Source organism: Aethalodelphis obliquidens, unplaced genomic scaffold (genome assembly GCF_003676395.1).
Source record: "Aethalodelphis obliquidens isolate GAN/ISIS:26980383/991018 unplaced genomic scaffold, ASM367639v1 scaffold115, whole genome shotgun sequence".
NCBI classification, from domain to species: Eukaryota; Metazoa; Chordata; class Mammalia; order Artiodactyla; family Delphinidae; genus Aethalodelphis; species Aethalodelphis obliquidens.
This window is the reverse complement of record NW_020838059.1, coordinates 2,141,237-2,163,035: the sequence shown is the minus strand read 5'-3', so window position 1 is coordinate 2,163,035 and position 21,799 is coordinate 2,141,237. Positions and strand designations below refer to the sequence as shown.

Below are 21,799 nucleotides of genomic sequence, written 5' to 3'. Positions count from 1 at the left end.
TTTTTGCAATTAAAAAAACCGGATCGTTTTTACTGACACAGAGTTCAGTTTCAAACCACCTCAACAGACCACTTGGTCCTGGTGCTCACATTGAATCCCTCCCTTCACTGCCAATGGGCTGGCCGCTTAATTGCAGAATAGCATCACTTCCCAGAGATAAATGCCAGGCAAGTGCTAGCTAAAACTAAAACAAATGCCGTGAGGAGGATGTATCACCACAGCTGGATTACCAAATGGGCCAGTGCCTCTGTTAAGAGGATATATGCTTATGTACCACAATGTTCATTGCAGCTCTATTCACAATACCCAGGACATGGAAGCAACCTAAGTGTCCATTGACAGATGAATAGATAAAGAAGATGTGGCACATATATACAATGGAGTATTACTCAGCCATAAAAAGAAACAAAATTGAGTTATTTGTAGTGAGGTGGATGGACCTCGAGTTTGTCATACACAGTGAAGTAAGTCAGAAAGAGAAAAACAAATACCGTACGCTAACACATATATATGGAATCTAAGAAAAAAAAAAAAGGTCATGAAGAACCTAGGGGCAGGACAGGAATAAAGACACAGACATAGAAAATGGACCTGAGGACATGGGGAGGGGGAAGGGTAAGCTGGGACGAAGTGAGAGAGAGGCATGGACATATATACACTACCAAACGTAAGGTAGATAGCTAGTGGGAAGCAGCCACATAGCACAGGGAGATCAGCTCGGTGCTTTGTGACCACCTAGAGGGGTGGGATGGGGAGGGTGGGAGGGAGGGAGACGCAAGAGGGAAGAGATATGGGAACATATGTATATGTATAACTGATTCACTTTGTTATAAAGCAGAAACTAACACACCATTGTAAAGCAATTATACTCCAATAAAGATGTTAAAAAGAGGATATATGCTTAAATGGCTTAACATTTTGGACATCTAACTGTCAGAAGTCTGCATTCCAATGGCACTTCTCAAAAGGCCCAGATCCTATGAAATAGTGAGTACAATCCATGAGCAGCTTTAACTGAATGCTGCTTCTGAAAAAATTGTATCATGAGTTTATTTATTCTGAGGGGTCAAGAGTCCCCTCCTGCCTATATGAGGCATGCATCCTTGACTTTCCAGGGAACTGGCACTTACCCTTGCTCTTGATGCTTTGTGAGCTCCCCCACAGGATAGCATTCAGGGAAGGAACCAGCCCATGAGATCAGCTGTGAGCAAATATGCAGTCTGTATTACAGACTTATTGTTCCAACTCTTTTTGTCCCTGCCTTGATTGTGTCATTGTAGATAATGGCAGTGCTAATGGCTAAAGGCCCAGGGCAAAAGTTTGACTGGTGAGAAATATTTGTTAATTAGCATATGATATGTAAAGTAAAAGGAGGAAAATTCTTCTAAGATATATCTTGGAAGTAGGGTGGCCAATTCATTCAGGTTTGCCCGGGACTTCCCCGGTGTCAGCGTTAGAAGTCCCAAGTCCCAGGAAACCCTTCAGTCCCAGGCAAACAGGGACAGACGGTCACCCTATTAGCAAGAGAGAAACTTTACGCTGAATCACAGTGAGAGAATAGGTGAGGGAAATTTCCTTACACTGATTGCTAATGACTTATTTGTGCTTGAGGAGAGTGAGGCCACCTGTTCACAAAGAACCCTACATCGCCTTGCATGGCCATCTCAGGCCCCCACATACCTTATTATCAAGACGGTGCAAGTAGGAGCAGATATATTCAATGCTTGCTCCAAATGGGTGGACATGAAGGAATGTGGAGATAATCCCTATAGAGACAATAGCATGGAGGTTACACTTGAGCATTGTATTCGTTGAGATGCCACATGATAGCGTCTAGCAAGAGTCAACTCATATGTACATCATATGTATTGGGCACTATTCTAAGTTTATATGTATTTTACACATTTAATCTTTACAACGACCCTGTGAGGTAGGTATTACCTACCATCCCCATTTCACAGATGAGAAGACACTGAGCCACAGAAAGTTTAAGCAACTTGCCCAAGGTCACACAGCTGGTAAGTGGCAGGTATTTGAATCCAGACAGTTGCTCTCAACCACTATGTGTATTGCCTCTCACTGCACTATACCGCATGCAGAAAATCTGGCATTTGAGGAGTCACTTCCATCATTCATGATGGCTAAACGCCATTTGAGTTCTACGTTTTACAATGAATTTAGACTTTTACAATGACTTTAGATTGTGCTGGGTTTTTGCAGTTCCTCTGAACCATCTTTAAATTGGATTTTAGCCTCTTATGCATTTAATAATGTCTTGCTGTTGTGGCAAAAGTACAAATCATGTACTTTGCCTGATTAACCTTGTGCCTCTCACAAGAGAATCTGCTGATTGTATTTGGGTTTTATTCCGTGAGTAGGTCTGTAAAGAAAAGCCAAACATTTCCTTCATTCAAGTGGTGACTAGCATTCTGTTTGTCCTCAGAGCCCTGAATCTCTTCAAGTAACAGAATTCTTATAGCAATTTACAGCCTCCAGGGATGTGCATGATTTCTAACTCTGGAGTGATTGGCAGCTACACATACTGCCTTGATTATTCTGGCCACCAGGTTAATTCTGCTAATACTACTTCTTTCTCTGGCAACAGGCAGCATATAAATTGTTCAAAAGTCTACTGTTTTTTCTTTTTTTTTTTTTTGAATTCCTCTCCTTTCATAAGATCTTAGGTATATCAAACAGACCCAGAACTTAGTTTGCTGAAAACTGCTAGGAAATAAAAGCTAAATTTGATTTGGTTTATAAACTATAACTTGTCTATATCCCTTTAAGCACCTGACAAAGAATATCACAAGTTTAAATTGTAGCTTAAAGTTCAAATAAGTTCTCTGTAAAAGTCCTCCAATATTAGATGGCAAGCGGGTGGGTTGGAGGATCCAGGAGGAACTGATGGTAGGGTTCAAAACTCTATTCAAAATGGATACTATTACTTATAACACTACTTTACTCTTTTTTTTTTTTTTTTTGCGGTACGCGGGCCTCTCACTGCTGTGGCCTCTCCCGTTGCGGAGCACAGGCTCCGGATGCGCAGGCTCAGCAGCCATGGCTCACGGGCCCAGCCGCTCCGCGGCATGTGGGATCTTCCCAGACTGGGACACGAACCCGCGTCCCCTGCATTGGCAGGCGGACTCTCAACCACTGCGCCACCAGGGAAGCCCTACTTTACTCTTAATGACTTGGTAAATTGAATTTCTAAACACTGACTCAAGCTGAGAAACTTAAATTCTGAAGAAGACAGTCCATATTCAAAGGAATTCTAGATACTATGGTCAAGAAATCCTGTCAAATGCCAAGAAGTAACTCCATAGATTTCAAAATACGAAGCAGTTTTTGTGGGTTCACACCCAAATAACCAATTTAAAAAATAGATTTTCCTTTCTGTGAGTTCAAGACTACTTTCTTTAAAAAGCAAAACACTAAACACTTAAGAATCTTTGTTTCTAGAACTATCCATTTACAGAGGTTTCCTCCTACCCATAGCTCTTCTCTGACAGGTCTCCCTGTTGCCATGCCAATTTGTTAAAGAACTTTGAGTTCGAAAACGGAAATAAGTTGTCACTCTTCTTGAAGACTCACTGGCAGATCCCCCTGTGCATCTTTATTAACATATCAAAGTGTTAAATCTGAGTACAATATCCATTACTGAAGGAGGCGGATGTATCTTTAAAATATGCAGAAGCTAATTAGTGTGGAGAACTTTTGAGATTGGGGTGAGGCTACAGTGTGGCTCAGCTTCCTAGAAGGCAGCTGGGATTATCTGCTGAGGCCCAAGATTAGCCCCTTTTAAATGACTGAATATTTTAGTCATTTTAAAGGGGCTCAATCTGCCACTGTTCTCCAAATAGAATATAAAGTCAACAAGCATTTGTGAATAGTGCTGTAAGTGCAAAATGTGTCTCATTTATTGAGGGCTTACTATGGGCTGGGCACTGTGTTTAGTGATTTAGATGAATTGTCGTATTTAATACTTGCAGCTACTTTTAGACAGGTAATATTATTATGCCCATTTTGCAGACGGAAGAACTGAAGCTCAGGATGGAAATGGTGGGGTCAAGACAGAAAGCCAGTTCTGTCTGATTCATTAACCACTTATGCTATCTTGCCTCTGTGAAAAAAATTTTATGTAACGAGAGCAATTGTAGCATTTATCTCATCAGAGCCCACCAGGGTCCAACACCCCACAGACAGCCTCCTGAGTCACCTGCCAGTAACCTAGAAAGACAGGAGAGAGACACACACCTTCTCCGGAGGCCCATCTGGAGAAGCTCTCTGCCAAACAATGTCTGCACTGTCCCTTGAGTGGGAGTGAGAGGGCTCACCTATCTTTGCTTAGAGATTTAAAAAATCTACAACGTGTTTCTCCAGTGGACCCCCTCTTAGCATAGCACTTATACTGACACACTGGATGTGGCAGTGGTCACCAGGAGTTTGAAGAGGGCTGGGAGCCGCTATTACCGTTTTGATTGAAATCTGTACTTGTTCTTACCCTGTTGTCTTCAGGACTCTGGGTCCTTGCACTGTCATGCTTCATAAATGCTTGGCATGTGCTTATGCATCTTAGGTTAATCCTTCCCCCCACTCCACTGCACTCTATCCGTTGAATGTGTGTGTTAGCTTCCTTACCCACTAGCAGTGCTTCGCGTTCAGATTTGATAGGACAGCTGTTCAGGGTCTTCTCCAGAGGGTAGTCACTATCCTGGCTCGATGCACACAGTCTAGAGGCACAGCTTTCCTGTGGGAATAATATGTCTCCTGGGTCAGTGCACCTTATATGGTAACAGACTTGGTTTCAATTATACAGCAGGGAACTTCTTAACGGCACCTCGAAAGCAATATTGTGCAATTTTGCTTATTGAATGGGAGGAAAAATAGCATAAATTACAAAAGCATCACCAATAATCCAAAGCTTCCTTATAAGCCTTCAAAACACACACAAAAATTTAGACATTCATCTTCACTAGTCTTTTTTTTCCCTTCTGCCTTTATCATTCTTGACTCTATGCAAGTAGTCTGGGGAACCAGACCCAACATTTATTGTCTGTAAGATGCCAGGTACTGTTAGGTATGTTTTATCTCCATTCTACAGGTGAGGAAGGTGAGGCTCAGATAAATCAGGTAACTTGTCTAAGATCACATTGCTAGAAAATGGTAGAGCCAGGATTTCATCCCAGGCCACCCAATGTGAAAAGGACCATTCTTTTTTTTTTTAAATTAATTAATTTATTTTTGGCTGTGTTGGGTATTCGTTTCTGTGCGAGGGCTTTCACTAGTTGTGGCGAGAGGCGGCCACTCTTCATTGCGGTTCGCGGGCCTCTCACTATCGTGGCCTCTCTTGTTGCGGAGCACAGGCTCCGGACGCGCAGGCTCAGCAGCCATGGCTCACGGGCCCAGCTGCTCCGCGGCATGTGGGATCTTCCCAGACCAGGGCTCAAACCCGTGTCCCCTGCATCGGCAGGCGGACTCTCAACCACTGCGCCACCAGGGAAGCCCAGGACCATTCTTTTTTATTTTAGGTCCACACTATGCTAAAGGTCAGTCCCATATTGGAATGGAGAATCTACAGTGTGGCCGATCCACTCACAGGTAATCAACTGTTGGCTCTTGAACTAAAAATTAGAGCCTCTATTTATTGACTATCAGCTCTCTCTTTTCTCTGATAAGGACATTATCAATTAGGATATTTATGACTTTACAGCAAGAAATGACCATGACAGTGGACTTCTTTGTTGTTGAAAGTTTTCTCTTTCTGAGCATAGTGGGTATGTTTCATAAGAGATACTCAGGTGAAATCCATGACCAGCAGCCAAACTGAAAAATGCCTCCAGACCGTTCTCGGGTTTTTCTTTCTCTCTTTGGGTACTGAGAACATCTTTTCTGTATTATAAATGTGAAGCAGGAGCCTTCAGAAGAAGGAATAAAAGAAATCAGTGCTTCAGTCTCGCTGCTGTTGTAAAAGAGAGTGCTGGGGAAATGTTCCGGAGGGGGGAGCAGATCATGGATGACTCGGATGCTTCATCACTTCTTTCCTTCCAAAAGCCCTCAGCAGGGACAGGTTTCCTTCTTTTTTCTTTAAAGATGCCTTCAAAGCTTCCAGGATGCTGCCCCTGAATGAAACTAATGGTCTTTGCTGCAAGACATGTTGTTTTGTGGATTTACAGGCTTCCAGGCTGTAGTCAGAAGGGAAACCTTTCTTGATGACCTATTCAATCTTTGGTCTTTAGAATCCAATTCAGTCAGTAACCATCATGCCAAGTTTGATTTAAACTGCTGGCTCACTTCTAAGCCACGGGCTGTACATGTGCTTCTAACCCCCTTAAAACATTAAATGATCCAGCAAGCCATTTCTTAAGTGTGAGAGTTTAACAGATTGGGGTTCATTTAAGATATGTAGACGTCCTGAGAAGTTTTAGCCATCTTGAATCAAAATGTAGCCTTACTGAAACCTGACTTCAGTTTTATTATAGCTGGCATTTAAAAAATTAGAAGGTATATTGAAGGGATGCTTATCACCTTGAATTTTTTTATAAACAAATATGAAGCTGCTTTATTAAGATACATCATCAATTCAGAAAAAATTAGATCCCCACAAATAAAACAACTAATTTCACAGATGACAGTATTAATCATGAAAAATAATAAAAATAAAACATTATGAATTACTATGAAGCATATTCAACAGTTACAGAAAAGAGAGGAATAGTATTTTCCTAAAACTGGAAATAATGGAATGATCTCAGAGTGTTTATAACATAAACTTCATTTAAACAGAAGCACACAGTTAAAATGTTAAATTAAAAATAAATGAAAAGGAAACAAACTGGAAAAAAAAGTTTAATGGCTCTTTTAAGGGTAGAATGGCCAATAAGGTAGTAGGAAATGGGCGATCAGAATTCAAGGGAGGGTTCATGACATCACCTTGAATTTTACTAGCAGATTCCAAGAGCTAGTTCTTTCTGCAGTAAGACAGACATAAGTCACATTGTTATATTGCAAAACACTGACAATAACTCACACTGTGGTTTACTGTCAAGAAACCCAAACAAAAAGAAAAAATGTCCTTCCTCACCAAAACTTATTGCTTTCCTTTCAACCTGGAATTATTTTTGCAGTCTAATGTGATGGTACTTTGCTTCCTAACCTAATTGTGACAGTTTGAAATATTTGGTCACAAATCAGCTTCCCAGAGAAGATCAGATTATAATGAACTGTCATGACTTTCCCTGAAGGAAACCTCACTTAAAATAACAGGACAGAAACATATTCTGACTCACATTTTTCTGATTATCAGTTGGATTTCTCTCCCTGTCCTCTTTAGCTGCCACTTCAAGGTATATTTAGTTGCAAATGGGAAACACTTAGACTCAGGTATAATATTGCAAGATTTTTCAATGCCATTTGACCCTTCACTTCTTTAAATGAAATACTTTACAAAGCAGAGAGCTGCTTACACGAAAATGTCCTCAAGTCAATTTGTGATGTCAATCCTGAAGAGTGATTTTAAGCTTGATGTCATTAGGATAACCCCACGTTCATCTAGAGTCTTCTGGCTACACTACACACACACTCCATCTTATGCAAGAAGGGAAACAGAGCTAAGTAGCAGCTCTGGGACATTTTAGAAGCTCTGATCGTATGAGGAAAGTCCTGCTAAATAGAGCAGCTTTGGCACTTTTCAATTAAATGCTTGATAACTGAATTTGTCTGGGATTATGCTCATTTCTTTAATAACACCCACAAAACTGGAAAGTGAGTTGGTTTTATGAAGTGGAAAAATTAAAAGCATATTGCAAATGGCCTCCGGAAGAAAACACTTCACACTTTCAATCATTTGTTTCAATTACACCAAGGTTGCCAGTTCTTTTTTTTTTTGCGGTACGCGGGCCTCTCACTGCTGTGGCCTCTCCCGTTGCGGAGCAGAGGCTCCGGACGCGCAGGCTCAGCGGCCATGGCTCACGGGCCCAGCCGCTCCACGGCATGTGGGATCTTCCCGGACTGGGGCACGAACCCGTGTCCCCTGCATCGGCAGGCGGACTCTCAACCACTGCACCACCAGGGAAGCCCCCAGGTTGCCAGTTCTTAATGGCACTCTGGGGGAAGTCACTATGCTGGCAAACACACCCAGGGCCTGTATGCATTGAATCTTCCTGCCCTGAGCACAGAAGAGCAAAAGTACGAGCTCTTGTGGAACCGTAGAACTGTGGAATTGATTTCTGGCTCTTGGTCTAAGCTCCTAATCTTCTCTCTCTCTTTTTTTTTCTTTGTTATTTTTCTTTATTTATTTTTGGTTGTGCTGGGTCTTCGTTGCTACGTGGGCCTTCTCCAGTTGCAGTGAGGGGGGGCACCCCTCACTGTGGCACGTGGGCCTCTCATTGAGGTGGCCTCTCCCATTGCGGAGCACAGGCTCCAGGTAAGCGGGCTTCAGCAGCTGTGGCATGTGGGCTCAGTAGTCATGGCTCATGGGCTCTAGAGCGCAGGCTCAGTAGTTGTGGTGCACAGGCTTAGTTGCTCCGCAGCATGTGGGATCTTCCCGGACCAGGGCTCGAACCCGTGTCCCCTGCATTGGCAGGCAAATTCTTAACCACTGCGCCACCAGGGAAGTCCCCTAATCTTCTCTTTCTTCTGAGACATTAAGTCAGGCAGCTATGGTCAATGGGCCTTTCTTTCCAGAGGATAAGTTCACTTGAATGTTCAGGCATAAAGGAAATTAGAGAGGTGTGACAGGGAGACGCCATCAGTAGACTTTACATACCTTAAATAGACTGGGCACCAGATGCATGGTTGAGATACATTAATCTATCTAGAAGTTCGTAGACTTTCTCAGAGGTCCTCACTGGAGGTTCTATGGCTGCAGGCTCTCATTAGGCAAAGTCCCATTTTGCCTTCCCAGTTGCTATTATCTAGCTTTAGAATAATGTGTCTCCTTGTTTGCTTTCTAAGTTTCCCCCCTTTTGGTTTTGGCTGTTTCAACCTGCAGCAGCTCATTATTACACTAGATGGAGTGTCGGCAAAGACATGTCAATGTTCTGTTGTACTTGTGTTCCTTCGTTTAATGAAATGCTTAATTGAAAGTATTTTGTGTCACACGGGCTTTCTATGTTGTTATTTCCTTGACTAGATGAAGCAGGGATGAGGTGTATACTCTGATCTTCTCCAAGAAGGAAGACTGAGGAATGTTAGGGATGGATGGACATTTTATTCATTGAGAAGTGTACTCTCCAGAACCTTTAGAAATGCCAAGGACTCATACCTAAAAGCAGAGCCCTTGATTCAAGAATTACCCTGGAGAAGGGCTTTTAATCCCCAATCAACCAACCATTCCACATTGATACCTATTGGTAGGAGCTTCCAGGGCATTTTCATTGTCACTGAAAAGGGGGAAGGGGGGAAAGGGAAAAGGGTCACTTAGTACTCATGTACCTTTTCTTTAAGATTTTCCAACATTTTTTCCACCTGTAACTTGTCATCTTTGATTTTTTCAAGTTCAGCTTCTTTCCTTTTGTATTCCTCTTGGACTTTGAGTAGATGCTACAAGAAAGACCAAAGACAATCAAGTCTTAAGAAGCCACACTTCACTTAAAAACACTGGCTGAAGTTAGATATTAGGCAGGCCTGCCTCACTTTCCCCCAGTACACACAACCATTTCTCCATGCAAAGATACTAAAGGGAAAATCAAGATACTTTTCACTTGAAGTTATTTTATCTGGCTCTTATGAATCTTTTGGATTTGTTCATATTTTAGAAAGAGTCTGAGAAACTAATTGATCTAATCACTTAACTTTCCTATTCCAGCCAGACGTAAGGGTAGGGTGCAGTTAATACTATGTGGACAATATCTTGATTTTGGCATAGAACTGAACTTGATGTGTAAAGCATTCTTACAAATAGCCATTTTCCAAGCCAAGTTCAACTTCTGTGAGAAAAGTAGTAAAGAATCCAAATTTCACAAATGTTAGTTCCCTTATCAGTAGGCAAGGAACTGGATTCATCATTAATGATTACTACAAATACTATGTATTTAGCATCTAACATGTGCCAAGTATTGGGCAAAGGGTTTCATATGCATGATCTCATTTAAGCCTCACAATAAAACTATGATACATAAGCCTGAAGGTTAGAGAGGTTTAATGGTTTGCCTAAGACTATTCAGATAGTCAGTGCCAGAGCTGGGATTTAAACCCAGGTTGAGTCAACCCCACAGCCCATGCTCTTAACCATCATATTATACATACTATACATATATACATACTATACATACTATATACATACTATACATACTATACATCTATCGGGGATAAGATGGGAGAAATTTTACCATTGTTTACAAGGCTACTGTCCAATAAAAAGTAATCAAAATGAGTAAAATTAATTTTTCAGGAGGTAGAGACCTAATTGTCTCACCGAAGTTTTTGAAGTGATGGAATGAAAAAAAAGTTCACTAGTTTTAAATTGAACCACTCCATTCTTATGTGGAGTGGTTTCAAATCAAGGTAAGAGGGGAAAACAACAAGAAAATGTTTTCAAAGTTTTGCTTTTCAGAGGCTTGCAAAAGACCATTGGGAGAGCTAAAAGACACAGTACGATGTACATGGTTGAAATTCTTTGAAGTCTAGCTGAGGAGATGTATTTTTTGGTGGAAAGATATTTGATGTAATTAAACTAGATCCCTGATCTAATTAAACTCCACGGTGACAGTAAAAGGAAGGTAAGCATTACTTCACATCACATAGCATAGCATCACATAGCATCACATTTTGTTAATAGGAAAGGTGAAATATTAATGTGATATTGCTTGTCACGTAGGAAGACAATGATAGCAGAAGTAATAGGAACATGGGGCTCTTAGTGCCAGAAGAGACTCCCTGTTCACAATTTGTGATTTCTAAACATCAATAAGCTTTGCCCTAGATAATTCCAAGGCACACAATTAAAAAATTATTGGACAGTTTAAGTTGTGAGGAAAATGGCTGGTAGTCTGGCAAGACAGAAGAGGATAGTACCCTTACTCAGAAGTACTACTCCTTTACTATAATGGAAACAGATGTTGATATCTTTTAAATAGTAGGCTTGCTGTGGTGGTTACATAAAACTTCTAGATATTGACCATCTGTTACACAATGTTGTATTTGAATGCAATTACAGTTGGATGCACTTATTTACTTTACTTTTTATACTTGGGATAAAGTGCTGGTAAACTCATTCACATAAATGACTGAAAACAAAACAAAACAAAAGCACATTGGTATTATGTGCCCAAAAGCACTGATACTGAAAAACCCATAACACCCCTCCTTCCAACCAAATCAAGGGTAGGATTCTCGCCATTTCTTCTAAAAGACTGTATTATTTAGCATTGTGTCAGCTAGATACTTATTCACCAGCACTGTTGCATATCTAAGTAATTAAGGTTCGTCATAATGACTTTGAGACCCTGTCCAGATCCCAAAGTACATTCCGTAGCATAAAGAAAAGATTAGGTTATGCTCAGTGTAGTTTTATTGTTAAGTATTTTTTACTGAATGCACATTCTTTGAAAATTGGTGATCCATTGCTATCTCTGCATTTACCAGAATATTTCATGAACTACAATAGATAATCCCTTCCTCAGCCATGCCAGAGAACACAATACCAAGAAAATAAGAGGTTTGCTATTCTATTTGCTTGTGGGGGCCCTTTTACAAGTGAGGAGCTGATTACTATCCTTCCAAAAAGCTCAGAGGACCAAAATGTCTTTACCTGTTGCATTCCTTGCAGGGCTTGCTGCAGGAGTTTCAGCTGCTGTTCCTTGTTTGGGTCATCTTCTCTGTGGGCTTTGCCTTGTTCTTGCTTTAGCAGTTCCACCTCATTCCGGTAGGCATCAAGCTGCCAACGGAGGCTGTCATTTTCTTCTTTCAGAGCTTCTGCCTGTGATACTAAGGCTAAACAATCAATACAAAGGAGTAAAAACCATATATCCAGATTCCGTTGTGGTTCACCTTAGTACCATGAAAACTTGGTGTTTTAAATTGACATGTATAAAAAGCTTCTCAATGAGAAACTTTAGATCTGAGTTGGCCATGGTAGCAAGAGATGGACACAAAAGCACAAAGACTCGTTTTTGTAAATGAACACAGAATTCCAACACACAAAAGTCCTCATTGTGTTTCAAATTCTTCACCTCAAACATCACTAAAATATTTCTAGGTAACATCAGTTACTTTTACTTGAAATGCTGCAAATAATAAGAGCCTGTAATAATAAAATAGAAGGCTAATCGTCTTGAACTGATGACTGTCCACACAATAATTTGGCTGACAGTTATTTTTTAAAAATGCAGCCTTAACTGATCCTATAGAGGAAAGGTAAATGTAAAAATTAAGACACAAGACTTCCTGGGGAATTCCCTGGTGGTCCAGTGCTTAGGACTCTGCGCTTTCACTGCTGAGGGCCCGGGTTCGATCCCTGGTTGGGGAACTAAGATCCCACAAGCCGTGCAATGAGGCCAAAAGAAAAAAAACTTCCAGTTTATGGTCTAGCATTTAAGGAGCTTAGAAGTCACCACTCCATCCTAACAACAAGTAAAAAGCTGAACAAGCTGAAAAAAACCAACAATTCTTCTTAGATACAACAGAGGAGTGAAGTAAGAGGGCAAACTCATATACCCAAAATTGGAGAGACAAACAGGTGAATATAGAGAATCACAACTTACCAGAACAGAAACCCATGAGCAGATATTGCCACAGGAAACAGTGCCAAGGTAGGAAAACCTAAACTGTACTTGGCAATTTGCTGTAGGCTCAGTGTAAATAAGTCTGAGAGTTAAAAACTCCAGGGAGACCCAGTCATAGCTAGGTCCCTACACTTTTGTGAGTTTTATCTCCAGGGGCTCCACCTGGTCCTCAGAGTGAACACTGGAGAAAAATTCCTATGTGCTTCCAGCAGGGGAGGGGAAAAAGAATCCCTCTTGAGATATGCCAGAGCATCATATTCTTCTTTAAAAGGGCTGCCTTCAGAAGAAATGATTTTACCATAGCCTAACATACTGGGGTAGTACCAGAGCCTAACCAACCCAGGGAACCAACCAGCTCCAGACCCCTCTAGCCATTCTGTCCCACCTAAAGGGGGAGAAAAAACTGAGAAACACTTGTGAAGTTCAAAGTCCAGAGGTATAGGCTCACTAAAAGACTGAGACCTAATCATAGGACTATAACATGATTCTCCTCCCACCACATCTTACCACAATACCACAAAAGTCCTATTTAACAGAGTTCCTTTCACCTAGTACATCATGTCCAGATTTCAACAAAAAATTACAAGGCATACTAAAAAACATAGTTTGAAGAAACTGAACAAGGATCAGAACCAGAGTCAGATATGGCAGAAATGTTGGAGTTATCAGACAGGGAATTTAAAACAACTATTATTGGGAATTTGCTGGTGGTCCAGTGGTTAGGACTATGTGCTTTCACTGCTGAGGGCCCAGTTTCAGTCCCTGGTTGGGGAACTAAGATTCCCACAAGCTGCATGGCGCCAGAGATCAAAAACACTAACAGAAATGAAAAATCCCCTTGATGGACTTATTAGTAGATTGGGCATGGCTGGGGAAAGAATTTCTGAGCTTGAGGATATGACAATAGAAACCTCCTAAACTGAAAAGAAAAAAGAAAAAAAATTACCCCCCCAAGAACAGAAAATGCAAGAATTGTGAGACAATTACAAAGATGTAATGTATACATAATGAGAATATCAGAAGGAGAAAAAAGAGAGAAACGGAAACAATATGTAAAATAATAACGACTGAGAACATGTCTAAATTAATGTTAGACAACAAACCACAGATCCAGGAATCTCAGAGAGCATCAAGCAGGATAAATGCCAAAACATATAACATTCAAATTTCAGAAAATCAAAGAGAAAGAAACAATATTGAAAGAAGCCAGAGGAAAAAAACACCTTACCTATAGAGAATCAAAGATAAGAATTACATGCTACTTCTCCTCAGAAATCATGCAAGCAAGAATAGAATAGAGAGAATAGTCAAAGTGTTAAGAGAAAAAAAAATTCACCAACTTAGAATTCTGTACCTTGTGAAATTATCCTTCAAAAGTGAAGGAGAAATACTTTCTCAAAGAAAAATTGAGGGAATTTGTTGCTATTAGGCCTGCCTTGCAAGAAATGTTAAAAGAAGTTCCTAAGACAGAGGAAAAATGACATAAGTCAGAAACTTGGATCTACATAAAGAAAGGAAGAACATTAAAGAAGGAAAAAGTGATGGCAAAATAAAAACTTTAATTTTTCTTATTCTTGAGCTAACAGATAATAGTTTGTTCAAAATAATACTGACAATGTGTTCAATTATGTATGCGTGTGTGTGTGTGTGTGTGTGTATGCGTGCGTGCGCTTATGTATAAGTGAAATTAATGACAGCAATGATACAAGGAATGGGAGGAAGGAATTGGGATTATGTTATCATAAGGTATTTGCACTACCCACAAACTGGTATAGTGTTATTTGAAAGTGGACTTGGATTAGTCATAAATGTAAATTGCAAACTCTAGAGCAACCACTAAAAAAGTAATAAAAAAGAAGTATAACCAATATGCTAACAAAGAAGAGAAAGTAGAATCATATAAAATGCTCAATTAAAACCACAAAGGGCTGGGAAAGTGTAGAAGACAAAAGGAAGAACAAAGAACAAGAGCAATAAATAGAAAACAGTAACAAATATGGTGGATATTAATCCAACTACATCAATAATCATTTTAAACATCAGTGGTCTAAATACAATTAAAATTCAGAGATTGTCAGAGTGATAAAAAAACAAGAAACAACTATAGTGGTATCTTTAAGAAACACACTTTAAATATAAATATACATATAGATTAAAAGTAAAGGAATGGAGAAAGACACTATGCTAACACTAATCAAAAAAAAGTAAAAGTAGCTATATTAATTTTAGACAGAGCTGACTTCAGACCAAGGAAAGTTATCAGGGCTAAAGAGGGGCATTACATAGTGATAAAGGGGTTAGTACTACAAGAAGACATGACAAACAATGTGTATGAGCCTAACAATAGTGTGTCAAAATAAGTGAAGCAAAACCTGGTAGAACTGCAAGGAAAAAATAGATGAATCCACTATTATAGAGACTTCATACCTCTCTATCAAAAGTGGAACAATCCAGTAGGAAGAATATCAGTAATGACACAGTTGAACTCAACAGCACCATAAATTAACTGGATACAGTTGACACGTATAGACTGTTTCATTTAACAAAGGCAGATTACACATTCTTCTCAAGCACACATGCAACATGCACCAAGATAGATCACATTCTGCATCATAAAACACATCTGAACACATTAAAAGAATAGAAATCACACTAGGTATGCTATCAGACCACAATGAAATTAAACTAGAAATCAATAACAGAAAGATACATGGAAAATTCCAAAATACCTGGAGATCAAACAACACACATCTAAAAGGCACGAGTCAAAGAAGAAATCTCAAGAGAAATTTAAAAATATTTGAAATAAATGGAAATAAAAACACAACTCTCAAAATTTGTGAGATGCAGTGAAAGCCATGCTTAGAGGGAAATGTATAGCATTGAATACATAGATTAGAAAAGATCTAAAAAGAAGAAAGATCTAAAATCAATTATCTGAGCTTCCACCTTAGGAACCTAGAAAAAGAAGAGCAAATTAAATCTAAAGTAAGCAGAAGAAAAGATATCATAAAAATAGATCAGAAATCAATTAAATAGAAAATAGGAACTCAACAGAAAATTTATGAAACCAAAAGCTGGTTCTTTCAGTAAAATTGATAAACCTCTAGCCAGTTTAACTAAGAAAAAAATAAAGAAGACACAAACTACTAATGTCCAAAATGAAAGAGAGGATATCACTATAGAGCCTATGAACATTAAACGGATAATAAAGGAACATTATGAACAATTTTATGTCCAACATTTGATAACCTAGATGAAGTGGGCCAACTCCTTGAAATACACAATCTGTTAAAACACACACAAGAAGTAAACATGGGAAGGAAACCTAAAAAGTATATGTATATGTATGGCCGATTCACTTTTCTGTACAGCAGAAACTGACATGGCAGTGTAAAGCGACTATACTCTAATATAAAAAAGAAGACAGGGCTTCCCTGGTGGCGCAGTGGTTGAGAGTCCGCCTGCCGATGCAGGGGACACGGGTTCGTGCCCCCGTCTGGGAAGATCCCACATGCCGCGGTGCGGCTAGGCCTGTGAGCCATGGCCGCTGAGCCTGCGCATCCAGAGAGGGGCCACAACAGTGAGAAGCCCGTGTACCGCAAAAAAAAAAAAAAAAAAAAAGTAGACAACTTGAATAGGCCTCTATCTCTTAATGAAATTGAATCAATAATTAATAATTCTCTAAAACAGAAAGTACTAGGCCCACATAAGTTTACCACTGAATTCTTTTAAACATTTAAGGAAGGAATAATACAAAATTTCTACAATCTCTTCCAGATGATAGAAACAGAGGGAATACCTCCTAACTCATTCTATGAAGTCAGCATTCCCCTGATACCAAAACCATACAAAGACATTACAAGAAAAGAAAGCACAGACTGATAACTCTCATGAACACAGATGCAAAAATCCTCAACAAAATATTAGTAAATCAAATCCAAGAATGTATTAAAAAGAAATACACCACAATCAAGTGGAATTTATCCCAGGTATGCAAGGGTGGTTCAACATTCGAAAATCAATTAATGTTATCCATTACATTAACAAATTAAAGAGGTTAAAGTCACATGAAAGTATCAATAGATGCAGAAAAGGTATCTGACAAAATCCAGCACCTATCCATGATTAAAAAAATCTCAGTAAACTAGGAAGAGAGAACTTCCTCAACTTGATAATGAACATCTACAAAAAACTTATAGCTAACATCATACATCGTGGTGAGAAACTTGAATCTCTCCCATTAAGAACAAGGCAAGGATGTCCCCTCTTACCACTGTTTTTTCAACATTGTACTGGAAGTCCTAGTTAATGCAATCAGACAAGAAAAGGAAATAAGATGAACATATAATGGGAAGGAAAAAATAAAATTGCCTCCGTTTGCAGAGGACATGGTCATCTATGGAGAAAATCTGAAAGAACTGATAGAAAAACTCCTGGAACTAATAAGCACTTATAGCAAGGTTGCAGGATATATAAAAAAGTTAATATACAAAAGTTGGTTGCTTTGCTATATACCAAAAATGAATAAGTGGAATTTGAAATTCAAAACATACTACCATTTATATTAACACAACAAAAATGAAATACTTAGGTATAGATGTAACAAAATACATATGAGATCTATATGAGGAAAACTACAAAACTCTGATGAATGAAATCAAAGAACTAAATAAATGGAGAGATTAATGTTTATGGATAGGATGACTTTATATTGTCAAGATATAGGTTATTTCCAACCTAATTTCTGGATTCAGTGCAATCCCAATCAAAATCCAAGCAACACAGTAATCAAGACAGTATGGTACTGGCACAAAAACAGAAATATAGATCAATGGAACAGGATAGAAAGCCCAGAGATAAGCCCATGCACATATGGTCACCTTATTTCTGATAAAGGAGGCAAGAATATACAATGGAGAAAAGACAGCCTCTTCAGTAAGTGGTGCTGGGAAAACTGGACAGCTACATGTAAAAGAATGAAATTAGAACACTCCCTAACACCATACACAAAAATAAACTCAAAATGGATTAAAGACCTACATGTAAGGCCAGACATTATAAAGCTCTTAGAGGAAAACATAGGCAGAACACTCTGACATAAATCACAGCAAGATCCTTTTTGACCCACCTCCTAGAGAAATGGAAATAAAAACAAACATAAACAAATGGGACCTAATGAAACTTAAAAGCTTTTGCACAGCAAAGGAAACCATAAACAAGATAAAAACACAACCTTCAGAATGGGAGAAAATATTTGCAAATGAAGCAACTGACAAAGGATTAATCTCCAAAATTTACAAGCAGCTCATGCAGCTCAATATCAAAAAAAGCAAACAACCCAATCCAAAAATGGGCAGAAGACCTAAACAGACATTCCTCCAAAGAAGCTATACAGATTGTCAACAAACACATGAAAGGATGCTCAACATCACTAATCATTAGAGAAATGCAAATCAAAACTACAATGAGGTATCACCTCACACCAGTCAGAATGGCCATCATCAAAAAATCTACAAACAATAAATGCCTAGAGGGTGTGGAGAAAAGGGAACCCTCTTGCACTATTGGTGGAAATGTAAATTGATACAGCCACTATGGAGAACAATATGGAGGTTCCTTAAAAAACTAAAAATAGAACTACCATACGACCCGGCAATCCCACTACTGGGCATATACTTTGAGAAAACCCTAATTCAAAAATAGTAATGTACCACAATGTTCATTGCAGCTCTATTTACAAGAGCCAGGACATAGGAGCGACCTAAGTGTGCATCAACAGATGAATGGATAAAGAAGATGTGACACATATATACAATGGAATACTACTCAGGCATAAAAAGAAATGAAACTGGGTTATTTGTAGTGAGGTGGATGGACCTAGAGACTGTCATACAGAGTGAAGCAAGTCAGAAAGAGAAAAACAAATACTGTATGCTAACACGTATATATGGAATCTAAAAAAAAAAAAAAAGGTTCTGAAGAACCTAGGGGCAGGACAGGAATAAAGATGGAGACGTAGAGAATGGACTTGAGGACACGGGGAGGGGGAAGGGTAAACTGGGACGAAGTGAGAGAGTTGGCATGGACATATATACACTACCAAATGTAAAATAGATAGCTAGTGGGAAGCAGCCGCATAGCACAGGGAGATCAGTTCGGTGCTCTGTGACCACCTAGAGGTGTGAGATAGGGAGGGTCAGAGGGAGATGCAAGAGGGAGGAGATATGGGGATATGTGTATACGTATAGCTGATTCACTGTGTTATAAAGGAGAAACTAACACACCATTGTAAAGCAATTATACTCCAATAAAGATGTTAAAAAAATATCCAAACACGTTATTTTGTGGATGTTGACAAACTTATTCTAAAGTTTATAAAGAGAGGGAAAAGACCCAAAATGGCCAACTCAATATTGAAAGAGAAGAATAAAGTTGGAGGACAGATGCTACCTGACTTCAAGACTTAACAGAAAGCTGTAGTAACTAAGACAGTGTGGTGTTGGTGAAAGAATAGACAAATAGATCAATGGAATAGATTAGATAGCTCAGAAATAGACCCCCATAAATAGAGTCAACTGATCTTTGACAAAGGAGCAAAGGCAATACAATGGAGCAAAAATAGACTCTTTAACAAATGTGCTGGAACAACGGGACATCACAAAGATTAATTCAAAATGGATCACAGACCCAAATGAAAAATGCAAAACTATAAACCTCCTAGAAGATAACATAAGAGAAAATGTAGGTGACCTTGAGTATGGTGATGACTTTTTAGACACAACACCAAAGGTATGACCCATGAAAGAAATAATTGATAACCTGGACTTAATTAAAATAGAAACTTCTCTGTGAAAGACAATGTCAAGAAGACAAGCCACAAACTGAGAGAAAGTATTTGCAAAGGACACATCTGATAAAGGACTGTTATCAAAAATATACAATGAACTCTTAAAACTCAACAATAAGAAAATGAACAACCCATTTGGACTAAAGACCTGAACAGACACCTCACCAAAGATATACTAATGACAAGTATGCGTATGAAAAGATTTCAACATCATATATCATTAGGGAATTGCAAATTAAAACAAGAATGTGATATCACTAGAAACATACCAGAATTGCCGAAATTCAAAACAATGACAGCATCAAGGACTGATGAGGATGTGGTGCAAACAAGAACTCCCCTTCATTGCTGGTGGGAATGCAAAATGGTACAGACACTTTGGGAGATAGTTTGGCAGTTTCTCACAAAACTAAACATACTTTTAGGATATGATCCAGCAATCATGCTCCTTGGTATTTACCCAAATGAGCTAAAAACTTTGTCCACAAACCTGCACATGAATGTTTACAGCAGCTTTATTCATAATTGCCAAAACTTGGAGGCAACCACAATGCTCTTTAGTGGTTATCTAACCACTGATATACTGTGGTGCATCCAGAAAATGGAATAATAAATGGCACTAAAAAGAAACGAGCTATCAAGCCACAAAAAGACATGCAGGAAAAGTAACTGCATATTACTAAGTAAAAATAATCAATTTGAAAAGCCTGCATACTTTATGATCCCAACTATATGCCAGTCTGGAAGATCAGTAGTTACCAGGCATTTGGGGGGAGGGAAGGATGAATAGGTTCAGCACAGAGGATATTAAGTTACCTGAAACTATTCTGTATGATACTACAATGGTGAACACATACATTTTATATATTTCTCCAAAACCATAGAATGGATACCAAGAGTGAACTCTAATGCAAATTATGAACTTTGGGTGATGATGATGTATTCAGCTACTGTAACAAATGTACCCCTAGGGTGCGGGATGTAGATGGTGGGGGAGACTGTGTGTATATGGGCACAGGCAGTATTTGGGAACTCTGTACTTCCTGCTCAATTTTGCAATGAACCTAAAACTGATCTAAAACTTAAAGTTTATTAATTGAAAAAAATAAGACACATAGGGAAACCTAGGTTAAATTTAATTATTTATGGTTATTGCATATTTTTCAAGATCACAATATCATAAAATCTACTTCAAAGTGTTTAATAAAATTTTCATTCATTCAACAAACATTGAGTTCCTTCCGTGTTCCAGGCTTATGACTATTGTAAAAAATGAAATTCCACTAATCTCTATTGTTTATACTCCAAATTTATGGAAATATTTGTAGTTTATTCCCTTTTTGACTCCTAACAGAGTATAGATGAACGCCTCTGTACTACTATCTTCTATGCCTTCTACTTTCTTCAACCCTGATTTGTATACAAATCCCTTACATCTATTTCCTAACTACCTACTGTCTGAAGCTGATTTCATTATATTCTGCAAATCAGTCCCATCCATCAGTCCATTTCTATCAGTTCTACTGTTATGGGTTGAATCTGTCCTCCTAAAAAAGATACTTTGCAGCCCTCAGAATGTGACCTTATTTGGAAATATGATCTTTACAGAGGTAATCAAGTTAAAATGAGGTAATTGGGGTGGGCTTATAGATTTCTATGACTGGTGTCCTTATGGAAAGGGGAAATTTGGACACAGAGACAGACATGCACACAGGGAAAATGTCACGTGAACAGGAAAACAGAGATCGGGGTGATGCATCTTCAAGCCAAGGAATGCCAAAGATGGCCAGAAAACCGCCAGAAGCTGGAGAGCGGTCTGGAACAGATTCTCCCTCAGAGCCCTCAGAAGGAACCAACCCTGCTAGAGCCTTGATCTCAGATTTCTAGCCTCCAGAACTGTGAGACGATAGATTTCTGTTGTTTAAGCAACTCAGTTTGTGGTTCTTGTTGTAGCAGCCCTAGCAAACTAATAAAATCACCAACCTTCCATTCTCCCTAGATTAGAAAACCTAGGCTCATTCTGAATTCTTTCCATTCTTCATCATTTATATTCAATCTAGCGCAAAAGACTTTAGTTTATTCCCCCCAAATGACTCCTAGCATCTTTAATGTCATACTCTCTGTTACCTCTTTTTCTTCTATCATTTTTCTCATTTCCTGTTGCCTTCACTAGTCCCAATCATCATCATTTTATATCTCAATTCCTATAAAAGTCTCTGGTTTGTCT

General features: G+C 39.0%; 1 protein-coding gene across 8 annotated transcripts in view; it reads right to left on the bottom strand.

Moving 5' to 3' along the window:
* ENOX2 (ecto-NOX disulfide-thiol exchanger 2) overlaps positions 1-21,799 on the bottom strand; it is a 298,480-nt gene that overhangs the window by 18,188 nt on the left and 258,493 nt on the right. For 7 of the 8 annotated variants that reach the window (XM_027097557.1, XM_027097555.1, XM_027097550.1 and 4 more), the window contains 4 exons: positions 11,750-11,931; positions 9,433-9,540; positions 4,639-4,747; positions 1,681-1,766 (listed from right to left, as the gene is read on the bottom strand). In XM_027097557.1, the coding sequence (XP_026953358.1) occupies positions 1,681-1,766; positions 4,639-4,747; positions 9,433-9,540; positions 11,750-11,931 (485 nt within the window). The remainder of the gene's footprint in view (positions 1-1,680; positions 1,767-4,638; positions 4,748-9,432; positions 9,541-11,749; positions 11,932-21,799) is intronic. The other variant, XM_027097552.1, reaches the window with a different exon arrangement.